This window comes from Oryzias latipes, chromosome 19 (genome assembly GCF_053564925.1).
Source record: "Oryzias latipes strain Hd-rR chromosome 19, Olatipes_Hd-rR_3.1".
NCBI lineage: Eukaryota > Metazoa > Chordata > Actinopteri > Beloniformes > Adrianichthyidae > Oryzias > Oryzias latipes.
This window is the reverse complement of record NC_136255.1, coordinates 16465135-16478513: the sequence shown is the minus strand read 5'-3', so window position 1 is coordinate 16478513 and position 13379 is coordinate 16465135. Positions and strand designations below refer to the sequence as shown.

Below are 13379 nucleotides of genomic sequence, written 5' to 3'. Positions count from 1 at the left end.
TGTCACTAACATTTGCCACTTAGTTTAAAACCTCTCAAGAACCACTAAAAATTTCACAAAAATTCACACATGAATCAGTACATTTTAAATAGGGATTGCTTCTCGTTTAGGATTAATGATATGTCTAATATGACCCAATTGTTTCATATTTGGTTCATGAAAAGAAAACTAAAATTCTATTATATGAAGAGAAAAAGCACACAAAAGCAAGTCAGTTTATTGGGTTTTATTCTTGACAGGAATATGTACAGAAGAATATGTGTATTTTAGTCTTAAATTTCATAATTTTTTACTTCCTCCGGTTCTTTCTCGGGATCCCCTCCCCTCTCCAAGTACAGGTTGTTGTATGGATATTGCTTTGGAGCCTGAAAATGATAAGGAAATTTAAAAGAAGTGTTAATTCCATTCACTTACATAAAATACTAAACTGCATTTAAAAAACAAAACAAAATAGAATGTAAATCATTTGTACTCTGACTAACACTATTACATAAGTGTGGATTAAGTGCACAAAAAGGAAGAGTTTAAATCAATCATAAAATGAAAATACCACAAATAACTGCTTTTATAAAATGTAAAAAACAAACAAAAAAAAAACAGTTGGGCATACTTCCAGTTCAAAATAATTTACATAACATTAAAAAAGTGTGAATCCAAAGTTCTACACTGATTCACTTACAACGGGTTGGTAGGCAGGAAATTTGTCCCCAATGTAGAACATAAACAGCATGAACCCAATGAAGCCAAACAGATGTTTACACATTGTAGACCAGGGCACAGGGCTTGGTGATGTATCCACACGATTCCGGATGTACATGTCAAAATCCCAAGGAATCTAAGAGCAAGTAAGGAAAGTGAATTTTACATTTTAAGTAAACATACTGTTGAAAGATCTATATAAATTATTATGGGACAAAAAGGCATAATTTGTTGCTTATGACGTGGTACTTTTTTGTGTCTATGGATAATGACTACAGTAAATTAGTAAGGACAGACAATGAGTGGAATCAAATAATTTATATAGATATATGAAATATATACCGTAGAGTGGTTTTAGATGTATTCTAGTACAAACATAATTTTTTTCAAAATATTCTGGTAGTAAATAGTATCATAATCAACAGGGAAAAAAAGAAACTGCTGCTGCAATTCTCAAAACAAATTAACATGTCTAAACTTGTAAAAAAAACTGCAAGTATTATTATGATATTATAATTGTTGCAACTCAAGTGTTTTGAGACAAACATGACTTGGTAATATATTTGTTGTTAATAGATTACAATACTGTTTTTATACAATAAATTTTAACAATAAAGACAAACAGCACCAAACACATATTGCTAGTAAATGCCATCAGCATTTTACCGGCTCTCCCCAGTTCCTTCTCAGGTCAGGATGATCCCATTTGTACCACGGGTCCCTCTCATGCTGAGACCTCTCAGGTAGTTTTGGATAGTCACCAAAGCTATAAGTACAAGATGGTCATTCTTTAAATGCCGGCGGCACTACTGGTTTATAGAAAAGTAGGCAACAGACTAAATGAATGGATAATCAAGAGCATTCCTGTTGTATCTCGATCTTCAAACGAGAAGGATTTTTGAAAAAAACAAAAACAAAAAAAAAGCTCACCCTTCGCCATTGTCGGGAAATGGTTCATAATCCTCAACCCTCATATTGTACTTTTTTGCAGCTGCTGCTCTCTCCTCTGGTGTTTTCGGATACGCACCGGGTAGGCTGCCTTTACCCATGCTTGAGGCTAAAACATCAATACATTCGTTTAAAAAGGCAAGCTACCATAAAAAAACAAAATAGAAATTGACAACTTTCAGCACTCAGCACTACTAACATTCAGAAAATCTGTCAATTAGCTGTGCTAGCTTAAGTTAATCAATGCTAGCATGTCAAGGTTACGTCCATGATGGGTTTAAAACTTCACATTTAAAACCATTCTGTAAGAGAAACTAGTTACACAGCTCAACATACGTGTTCATAATTTAACCAACCTGCTCTACATCCTGACAAAATGCCTGAAATCCCAAAGCCTTTCCCCTTTGCGACAGCCTGAGTCCACCGCCGGAGATGAAGGCCAGCCATGTTTACTGGCCGCCGATGTGGAAACAATGACGAGTACGCATGCGCTGAAGTTGGTACGGGTGGTTGCAAGGAGCAATTTTAGTCTTGGAGAAATTTCTACAATTTGCCAATTAATAATGATCTTTATTAACACTGACTAAAAACACACGTTACACTATTTAAAATTCAACCACGACTCTAACTGACGTATAGAAACGTTTATAGCAATGATTATGGTGAAATATTCATTATTGTCATTATTATTGTTGGTATTGCTGTTAATGCTGTTAATTTTTCTTAAAAAAATCACTGCTTTGGTTGGGTAAATTTACTGGTATACAGCTGTTTTAAAGTCCCTGGTCATATTCCCGCTTTTCCTCAAATTATTTCCATTATAATTATTCGCTTTTGGTACCAGGTGCTGGAAATTTAAATGAAAAAACTTGGCTTAATTATTATTATTATTATTATTATTATTACTATTATTATTATTATTATTATTATTATTATTATTATTATTATTATTATTATTATTATTATTATTATTATTATTATTATTTCAGATTCTTTACCTACTAAATTCTAAACTCTTAATCACAATAACTCTGTTATTTAGGAGCTGTCCTAATAGCTATTTGTTGTGTCAATGTCCCACGTTCATGAAGGAACCTCTTTTTTTAACTCTTGTGAGAAAAAGCATTAAAAAAATCCCTAAATGCAACTGAATTTTCAGTTAAAACAAAAATGCTTAGAATCAAACGAGTACTGTTTCAAAGTGTTTTATTCAGAGCTGCAGAATCTATGCTTTAAAAGAAATGTAAGAAAGAGAGGCCCAATACAATTTCAGTGGCTAAAAGGAACTTGCTGCCAGAGTGAATGCACTGAAGCTCCGAAGCATGTTCATCTTCCAGTCAGATCCAGCTCAGGTGCACAAGAACATTTACTGAGGGATCTTCATTCTGCCACTGATGACAGCGTTAGACAGGTCCATTAGACAAGTTCTGCTATGTCCTTCTCCACAATCTCAATGGGACAGTGAAGATCATACCTGTAACAAGGTCAAAACATGAACATTTGAAACACAGTTTAAAAAAATGTGGTTTGAAGTTGATGGTCTTACCTTTTGAATGGCATGCCATTTGCAGTCACCAGAAACCTTTCAAAGTTCCACCGAATGTCATCGACTTTGATTGGGGACCAGTAGAGGCGTTTAATGTCTCCAACAACAGGATTTACAAAGGGAAGAGATTCCTGTAGAGACATTTTAAATAGTGAAAAATTAAGATCAATTATTAAACTGTAAGCATTCAATTACTTTGATATTAATGTTATACCTTAAGAAAGGTGAAAAGAGGGTCTTCACTTAACCCATTGACCTCAACTTTGGCAAAGATGGGAAATCTTGGAACAAACTCGCCACCTGGTCTCACATACTTAAGAATATCAAGAGTTTCTTCATTCTCTTCTGAAATCCAAAAAGTTGAAAAGTTAAGTATTGTAAACAAATCTATTGAAAAATATATCATGATTGCAGATTGTGTAAATGTTGGTAAAAATGTGCATATAAATCAATATAAATAAAAAATCAAAAAGGATTAAAAGCAACATTTGTCATTTTGAACAAAGAAAACATTCTGAAATCGGTTGAATCATATGACTTTTGATGTCATGTGTCATTAAAGATCATGACTTTTGAACACGTTTCACATGTAAAACACATTACAATGTTTCTGTAAATGTACCAATTGACAGGAACTATTACTTAAAGAGGTGCAAAATTGGAAAAGGAAAAAAAAAACTACTTTTGAATATCTGATCAGCTTGATTGGCTCGCACAAACTTCTTTTTCATCCTCCCTTAAACTCTTTTGGTGCTCTTATGATGTATCACCCAGGATACATTGACTTTGAGAAGCAGGAACGCACAGTTTTCTTATTCTTCCTTTTATTATCATTTGACCAAAAATAAATATACTGGTTATAAAAGGAAAAGAATTGTGGCTACAACCCGTGATTTGGCATTTTTGGTTCTAACGTATTTATCAAACAACTAATAAAAAAAAGGATAAGACTGTTCAGTTTTACATATTTTCATCTTTGCTTGGATACTAGGCTTTAGTTTATAGAGACTTTCATTTACCGAAACTTTTACTTTACAGTAAAAGATTTGAAAGTATAAAAGAGACCACCAGTGACTAAACTGCCAGTTGATTTCACTGACCAGAGTTCTCAAGAAAAGATTACAAGATAAAGACTCAAACAAGCAAAAAAAACAACAAAACAAAACAGAAAAGCAGATCTAAATCCCAATTGTAAGAGGATTTCAGACCAAGTACAGCTCCTTGTTCTTAGAAAGTTAATGTCAATTCTTTCACATCTCACCTATTGTTTTAATATGTGTCATGATATGTGTGGCAAATATACCAAATATAAGTGGCATTGCAAACGACCTTAATCCTTTGTTGACAGAAACGTTGCTGTCCCTTTAGTTACTGATTCCATATTTCCTCATTTTCAGCAATTTTAAGTATTAAATGACATTGCAGATGGGAGGAAAAGTGTCTGCACTATTTTATTTGACAATGTTATAAAACACTTTTTAATTTAACCATGAAATTAGCACGAGTATTAAGCAAACCCTACAATTTCTGTCTCAGACATGTTCAGAAGATGCAATACCAATTATAATCCCTAAAAAATGCAAGATCCACGGCTTTACTAAATATTCTTGTATTTGTTTAAATTAAACCAGACTGTGACCTTAATAGAGTAATAAAAGATATAATTAAAACATCACTTTAATAAAAAATTGTTATAATCTGAAGAACAGTATGTTGGGGAAAACATCAAGACAAAAGCTCCAGCAAAAGACTGGGACAACTAAAGTTGTTCAAAAATGAAGGATTACCTGGAGACTGAAGACCAAACTGGTTGCAAGGAAATCCTAATACAGTGAAGTTGTGGTTGCCGTACATTTCCATCAGTGCATTCATCCAGTGGTACTGAGGAGAAAACATAAAATCAAATTCTTTCAGTACAACGGTTGAAAAAACTTGATCAACTGTAATTGGTGCTCATTCACACTCACCTCCTCTATTGTTGACCCTCAGAAGGTGGCAACATTGACAATGAGAAGCACTTTATTCCTAAATGTACCAAGAGGAATCTGTTGTCCATCCAGACTTGTAGCAAAGAAATCATAAACAGACTTTTCCCCCATTCTGGTGTCTCAGCTTGTATGTAAACTACTGTTTGTCAGGAGACAGTATTCGGTTTGCTGTCTTGTGCCATTCACTGAAAGGTAACACATGGGTCAGCAATCATTCAGCATGACTGACCTCATTGTTTTTTTTTTTTGTTTTTTTTTGGGGGAGGGGGGGGGTGCAGGCAGAGAAAAACTGATGGTTGCTAGACGATCAACATGAAGAATAGTAAATAAATAGTATTTAAGGCAACTAAGAGGTTCTAGCTCATTTTTTTTCAACAAAAATTGGTTTTGGTTGTTTTTCTGATATAGATTTATCTACAAAAGAATATGCTATATGTGGCAAAAACTCAAGCCCCATTTAGTTACATAAGTAGTGTGAAGAAACTGGATTATCTAGAAAGGACTGTATTAAATTTTAGGTTCGTACCCGTCAGTTTCTTGCACACAGAAATAAATGAATAATGACTCAGAGACAAAACTTAGCTTTTGTGGAGGTTTTACTTCGTCCAAACACGAAGGGGACAGACATATGAACATGGTACATTCAAAGTCCGAACCAACGAGCTCAGGGATGGGCTTTGGTATAAAAACCCTGCATTAGCATATTCAGAAGATGGTCTGAGGATCTTCGTGTGAAAAACACGCCCACAGGTTACTGCTGGAGAGAAGCTCCAAGGCTAAAGTGAAGATAAGTCTGAGGCCTGCTCAGCAGAAAACATGCACAGAAAAGAGGGAGTATGGGAAGAAACTGTTAGAACAATAGTTTGGCTGTGCTTTCTTCAAATGTAATATAATTTTGAGATGACAATACATGCTCAGTGAATTAAGTTTAAACCATTAGTGTAATAAAAGTTAAAGGCAGTTTCTAACTATTCTTCACAAGTAGTACATCTGAAGTGTATTTTATTTAGTGTACTTTAATATAGCAAGTCTACTACAGATCATGTAGTGTAGGAAGAACACAAACTGAATACTTCCTCAGACTAAATTGGGACATTTTAAGTTACAGTCTATTTACAGGGGGACTTGTAAATAAACTTGTAAATAAATATATAACTGCATTTTATGTAAAATCCCTTACAAAAGGCAGATTAAAAAGTGTATATTTAGAAAATAATTGTTTGAGTAAAAAAAAGAAAAAAGACATTTCTTGTTTGCAGTAAAGCTATTGAATAAAAAATAATCGTTTTTCTGTCCTTTCCATTTTTTATTCCAGAAAACCACGTCACGTATTCTAATCATGCGTGAAATCCGGAAAACCGGAGGTGATGCTTTCAAATACTCCTCGTAAACGCAAATGATAAGGTATAATGTATTCGATTAGAAGCTATATAAAGGGGAAATACCTTTATATTTACGTTGTCAATGAGTTGAACATTATTAATATAAACGCTCGAAGTTATCTATCAAAGTTTTCTACAAAATAAAGGGGGAAAAGGGAAATTGTCTTCCATTTGGCTTCATTCTAATTATAAAATAAAAACACAAATTAATAAATATAAGTTGCAAATGACACTTTAGTAATTATTTATAATAAAAATGATCTTTTATGTCATTCCATAATAATTTCACAACAGACCGGGGGAAGGTTTGTTAGCAGTCGGCATGTCAACAATGGGTTTCGACAGACCATGAAGGGAGCATTAGGTTTGGGTTACACCTTAAACGCTTTACAAGATGCTAAGGCAAAAGACCTCGTTTAGGCATCTATGTGAAGAACAGCTTGTCCTCAGATGTGCTGTGTAACATATCCGGTTCGTGATGGACGAAGAAGCTAAGATGCAGACGTGAGTGTGTATAAAAGAGGGTTATATCTAAAAAAGCAGCTAGAAAAGGGGTCCCGGTATGCTAGCTCGTAGGCTAACCATCATAGCTGGCGTTAAAAACAACCAGTGACTGAAACGGTTGTGGTCTCGTTTATTTATAGAATCCATATTAGGTGTAGCTGTATATTACAGCCACTGGGCAGCCATTACATCCATTGCCTCTGTTATTTGTTATCATTATTTGACGTTATTCGATGCACTTTTGTGTTTTTTCTTTTGTTGTTAAACATGAAAGCTTATTGGGTCAAAGTTCAGCTGTAACAAGGTTTGCGCTTCGACAGATTCCACCTCTTAGACCTGCCCTGGGAGGATGTACTTATTCCACATATTTTGTGCTATCTGCCACTGCATCACCTGGTCAGACTGCAGCGCGTGAGCAAGCAGTTCCACAGCCTCATCCAGGTGTACCTCTCCAACTGCAGGACTTTTCATTTGTCCACGGTTTGTATAAATCGCTCAAATGTTTTTCACTTTTGTTCGTAGCATACTGTTATGTTTGTTTATTTTCTTTTACAGCTTGGATTGTGCATACCCAGAGAAGCTTTTTGCTCCATGTTGAAGGATAATAAAGTTCTTCAGAACCTCTCACTTCAGAGCTGTTCGGAATGGGTCACAGATAAAGAGCTCCTGCCTGTCATCGGCCAAAACCAGCATCTGCAGAAAGTCGATCTGAGTGGCTGCACCTGTCTCACCCGACACTCTCTCGTGGCTGTGTCCTTGAGCTGCATGCATCTCCAGCACTTCGGATTGGCGCACTGCGAATGGGTGGACAGCCTGTCCCTGCGCAGCCTGGCTGACCACTGCAGGGAGCTGCAGTCCATCGACCTCACGGCCTGCCGCCAGCTGAAGGATGACGCCATCTGTTACCTAGCCAGAAAATGTTTAAAGTTGAAGTCTCTATCGTTGGCAGTCAACGCCAACATTACGGACGAGTCAGTTGAGGAGGTTGCCAAAAACTGTCGGGGCCTGGAACAGCTGGATCTCACAGGTTGCCTGCGGGTCAGGAACCAGTCCATCAGGTATATTGTCTTTTTTTCAAGGGACTTTTTGCTACTCTTGTCCAGACTTTGACGACTTGCTTATCCACTCTTGTGATCTTCTCACTTTGCTTGCAGGACTCTTTCAGAGTATTGCCCAAAGCTACAATCCTTGAAGGTGAACCATTGTCACAATGTGACAGAATCAAGCCTCGAGTCACTACGTAAGCGCAATGTAGTGATCGATGTTGAGCCACCTCTACAGAGAGCTCTGGTGCTTCTTCAGGATGTACTAGGGTTTGCTCCGTTCATCAATCTCCAGATTTAACAAGAGGGTACATACACTTGCAGTTTGCATTTTCAACATTTTTATAAATATATTTTACCAGAGCTCAGACAACTGAAAATCAGTAATAATTATGTATTTCTTTTTAGCACGCACCTTACTTTGTTGCAGGCAACGTTTTAACAGCTGTCACCTTTGGTGATGTCACATGAACAAGTGTTCTGGCTGCGTTTCACAGCACTTTAGGAAAATCTGGACTTGTTGAACACACATTTATGTTGCAAAACTAAGCACAGAACACTTGACTGTTGTAAATACTTTCTAATGAAACTTAAAATAAGTTGCATCTTGGAAATCAAAGAACAAAAGCCATGCATTTCTTTCCATCAATAACTTGTTTTTGGGAGAAATCTTTCTTGCAAAAGTTTGGCTTCACCAAAAAACAAAACAAAAAAACATTTCAAACCAAAGTAAAGTTTATTAATTTGTGGTTTAAAAAAAACCAAAACTGTTTCTTTAACTTTTCAGAAGATGAATTCATTATTTAAAAAAAAAATTCTGGAGTTGTCCTTTATAAAATATTTGAAGTACAGTGATAGTCTTCAGGAAGCTGTGTAGTAACCTGTTATAATCGATTAAAAGGGTAAACGAAAAGACAAAAAAAAAGCTTTAAACTTCAATGTAACATTGCAAAGTAAGGAAATACAACAACTGTATAAGCTTTGGAAACTGTTGCAAGGCTTACACCAAATGGCTGTGATATTTAAGCTGTCATCATCTCTGAAATTGTGTCACTAATATAAAATGCTAATCATGTAGCCAATAAAAAAACGGTTTATTTGCTGCTTTTGTTGGGTTTTGGCCTTCATAACAGACTGAACTGAAGCAAAAAAAAAAGTATGGTAGTCTGAAGGATATACTAAATATAAAGTGGTGTAATTGTTCACATTAGCATAAGTAACTCACGTGTATCATTACTCAGAAGAAAAGAAATGTCACCTCCTGATAAAATTGTCTGCAGTCCAGATAAAATATACATAAACACATTTACCCATAATGTATACCCAATGCCAGCAAGACATATTTTCATTTTAAATGTGTTAATAATTATATAAAAATAATAAAAATTAGTGTCAGAAATATCCGTTTGTTAAGCATGGTATTGGCAGAAGATAATAAATGGATCAGTAATGGAAACAGGATAACCTCTGGTGCTTAAAACTGAACAGACACAAGGGGGCAGCAGTGAGTCAAAATATTTGTCATCTCAGTTGTTTAGGGCCTGTATTAATTACAGACCACACATCACATAGGTGTGATTATGCATTCATAAATTGTATGAAAATGTTTTTGTATTTGATATATTTTAGGAAAAAATTTAATATTTATTTGATAGGGCAGAATGATAAAACTATCCCGTTAGTGAGAATGTCACACCCTGATAGAAGATTTCACAGAAAGATTTAGTGCTCCTTCCTGTCGCCATAGTTTTTTTTTTTTTTAAATTTTCCTTTTTTTCTCTGGTGATCCAGTTGGCAGACTCTTCTCTGTCTTGTCTCTTTGACAACACTACAGGTCTATTTTCCACATGATGGCATGGTTTAGCCCATCTGCCGCATGTTGTCCATGAGCTGATTTTGTAGCCCGGGAGTTGGTTCGAAGGGCTTCAGGGATTGACCAGCCTCCTTATGTTGACTGTTTATCATCATATTAAATTTGGTTTGAAACCATCCTTTATTGGGGCTTTTAGGATTTTAGTTTATGCCTCTTTTTAGACGTTTAAATCTAAAGATTGCTCTGATATTCAACATTTAAAAAAACATATTCAGATAGGTTTAGTGTTTCTAATATTTAGTCGTGGCCAAACAGTTTCACTTCTTGTTGCTCCATAGCAGTCAGTTGGCTAAAAACATTTCAGACTTCATTCATCATAGGACCTCAATTAGCATTGATCTGCAGATGAGGGGGGGAAGAAACATCTCTGCAATATCATATTCCACCGAGCAATTTCTGTTCTAGTGATTGAGTATATTGGCCAAAACAAGCCAAACATATTTTGTCTTCCTGTCAATAATATGGCACTTGTCTAAATTATTGATCAATAGCGACTGATCATTTTATACCCAGGCACAACAATGAAATTGTTGTTGTTTTGTTCTATTTTTTAATGCGGTTTTAGCCGAAGGCGCTGTGTAATATATATTAAAGCTCTGAATAAATTTGAGGATAATTTTGCAGCTTATGAAGATCTTGCTAATGGAATAACTTTAAGATACTGTCCAGAGGAGTGTAAGTGTTGTTGAAATACTGCAGGTAAAGGATATTCTAGTCGCAGCAGACAGAATTTGCATGCAAACGAATTTATATCTAAAAAGCAGTTAGAAAAGGGGTCCCATATCATAAACCTATATGTTTTTTGGTAAAAGAAAAAGATAATAATTTAGTTTTTGTTTATTTGTTTTGCTCTTAACATGATATGATGGCTTGAATGTTATTTTATGACACTTATTTATGCATATTTATTTCATTTTTCTTTTACACCATCCAAATGGTAAATATGTTTGTGTATAAAATGATTTTCTCAGATGCACCTTTTGTAATTGAAATAAAGCAAATCCATGGTACTTCTTGGTTGTTGTTTTTTTCCTTTGACAGACAGGAGCTTTTCTTTTGAAATACACATAAAAAAACAAAAAAAACAAAATAAAACTAAAAGGGGAGCTTTTGGTTTGTAGTCATAATTAATATGTTACCGGTAAAGTTGCTTTTATAGAACACTGTATGTTGTGGTCCTGCACGTGCAATCAATACAAACGGAATCTAAAAACAATATTACTCCCAAAAATGTTAATGTATTTTTATTGCATTTTAAGTGTTAATTGGAAAAGTTTGAGTCCCTTATATGTATAGCTTGTGTGCACATTTGCATTCCTAAGTTATTCAAGTGTAAAATAAAGTTATTTTTTTTTAATATTCACTGAACACAGGTAATGGATTCATTTGTTTCTTAAAGGTTACAAAAGCATTAAACAGGTTTAGTTACCTTTAGTTAACTTTTAAAAGTTTTTTACTAAAAAAAAAGTATTCTTGAAAAGAGGATGTGACTGTTCTGTAAAAGAAATATTGACCGTAATGCTTTTTGTCTTCAATTCCCTTATGTCTAAATAATTACTATGTTCAACGTGTGAAAATGTATGTGTTAAATATCATAAGATTGGGAATTAACATGATTTTTCTTTGACCCACTCCAATTTTGAGCACGTTATCACTTTATCATGTCCCTGATATTATTTTGTGTTTGAAAATAAAAGGAAATCAAATCAAAGTTCAGTAAAAAGGACACTAACTTAACAGATAGATGTGTGTTTTCCAAAGGTCCTTTTCTATTCTTAGCAATTCCATTTTTGTAGATGCACTGGAAAATAATCAAAGTAATATTTCCTTTTCTTCTTTTCTAACCAAATCTTTTGGAATTTCTTTATATGACTAATTTCTTTTGTGTAGAATGTGTTTGTTTTTCGGAGAGGAAGCAGCTTAAGCTCTGAGACCCCCCAGAGGATGAAACAGGCAACACTTGTGCTCTGATAAATAGAAATTAGACTAAAACTATTTAAGTAGGACGTAGTAATAAGAAAAATGGGTTTCTATATAGCCCAGTTTAAATAGAAGACAGTATAACATTTTAGTATTAACATTTTTTTTTGTAAATTATTTCTTCCCCTGTGACAATATAGATAATTTATAGAAATATCTAGATTTTAACCATGTCTAACCATGTGATTCTTTCCTTTTTGTACCTGTTGCTATAGCAATAAAACAAAACAATGTGTCTGAGAAGAAAAGAAAGAGGAAAAAATAGAACAGAATTTTGGGGATACATTTTTACAGATTTTAAAAACTATATTATTCTGACAAAAATTGTTTGTATGCGAGCCAATCATTTATATGAGAGCCAAACAGTGTAAAAATACAGATCTAGTTTGAAATGGGTTTAGGATCATTTTTAGTCTCTGTATTAAAAGAAGTTCATATATGATGAAAGGAGCTTTACTGGAGCTGTTCAGATGGACCCAAAACTGTAAGAGGTTTTGTTCATTTTCATATTTTTAATTAAGAGGCTTTCCCTTTCGTCTTCCATCAGTTCTTTCATTTATTTGATGAAGTTTATCTCCTCAAACCATTCATATTCAACCTTATTGGATCCCAGGACTTTAGGATACATCTTTTGGCCACCAGAGAAGCATAACTAATGACGACATTACATCGCTTTTTGTAAGCGCCGACATCAACATGTCGATCAACCAAGCAGGAAATAAAGTTGGATTTTAAAATCAGCATGAATAAACATGCATGTTTGAGATCGGCGAGGCTCAATTTAGGAAGATTTGGGACGTGGTGGAAGATGCTGATGAACCTCTTCTGCTTCGGAACATGCATCACGGTTGTGAGGATTAAAAAGTTCATTATGTGATGCAAAACTTCCCACACAGTTTTATTTCCAGTATTTAAAGGAAATTGGTAATGATGTTACACAAGATCTCTTTAAAGTCTTCTTTAAGGGATGTTTGAAGTGGTCCTATTGGGATCTGCTGGGTGAAAGTTTATTCCTAAACAAAAGCAAACTTTTCCATCACTTTGCTTGGAAGTTAATTGATTTTAGCAAATAAATCTCTAGTAATGATGAGCAAAGTTTTTGGCTTCTCTTTTTCATTTGGAGAAACGGAAAATGTGTGCTAAAATAAACTTTTTCATTAAACCTCCCTCTAGGGGACCATAAAGGTCATTTTAGACAAGCAGCCGCCATGTTACTTTCCTTTTTGGGATGTTGAATTATTTAAAACAAGTTTTTAAGTAGCGAAAAGCACAGAAAAACAAATTTTTAAAAACAGTTTTGTGTGAGCTAAGTGATAAATACATGCCAGAAATGCCCTGATGTCTTCAAAGGTAACTGCCTCTGAACTATAATCCCTGGTGCTTTTAAAAAGATTGTATATTTACATATTCACGCTT

General features: G+C 34.6%; 3 protein-coding genes across 3 annotated transcripts; 1 reads left to right on the top strand and 2 right to left on the bottom strand.

Annotated features, from left to right (window-relative positions):
* Positions 1 to 211: 211 nt before the first annotated feature.
* On the bottom strand, positions 212 to 2164 carry ndufb8 (NADH:ubiquinone oxidoreductase subunit B8). Its single transcript, XM_023949384.2, has 5 exons — positions 2004 to 2164; positions 1630 to 1756; positions 1366 to 1465; positions 680 to 835; positions 212 to 365 (listed from the first exon to the last, which is right to left on the bottom strand). Exons 1-5 carry the CDS (start codon positions 2092 to 2094, stop codon positions 273 to 275), a joined length of 567 nt encoding a protein of 188 aa, XP_023805152.1. The 5' UTR covers positions 2095 to 2164; the 3' UTR covers positions 212 to 272.
* A 672-nt stretch (positions 2165 to 2836) lies between these two features.
* Positions 2837 to 5839, bottom strand: gpx9 (glutathione peroxidase 9). Its single transcript, XM_004080427.5, has 5 exons — positions 5161 to 5839; positions 4981 to 5074; positions 3408 to 3538; positions 3194 to 3324; positions 2837 to 3121 (listed from the first exon to the last, which is right to left on the bottom strand). Exons 2-5 carry the CDS (start codon positions 5063 to 5065, stop codon positions 3064 to 3066), a joined length of 405 nt encoding a protein of 134 aa, XP_004080475.3. The 5' UTR covers positions 5066 to 5074; positions 5161 to 5839; the 3' UTR covers positions 2837 to 3063.
* Positions 5840 to 6908: 1069 nt separating this feature from the next.
* On the top strand, positions 6909 to 10993 carry fbxl15 (F-box and leucine-rich repeat protein 15). Its single transcript, XM_004080428.5, has 4 exons — positions 6909 to 7067; positions 7388 to 7547; positions 7623 to 8125; positions 8222 to 10993. Exons 1-4 carry the CDS (start codon positions 7042 to 7044, stop codon positions 8409 to 8411), a joined length of 879 nt encoding a protein of 292 aa, XP_004080476.1. The 5' UTR covers positions 6909 to 7041; the 3' UTR covers positions 8412 to 10993.
* Positions 10994 to 13379: the final 2386 nt, after the last annotated feature.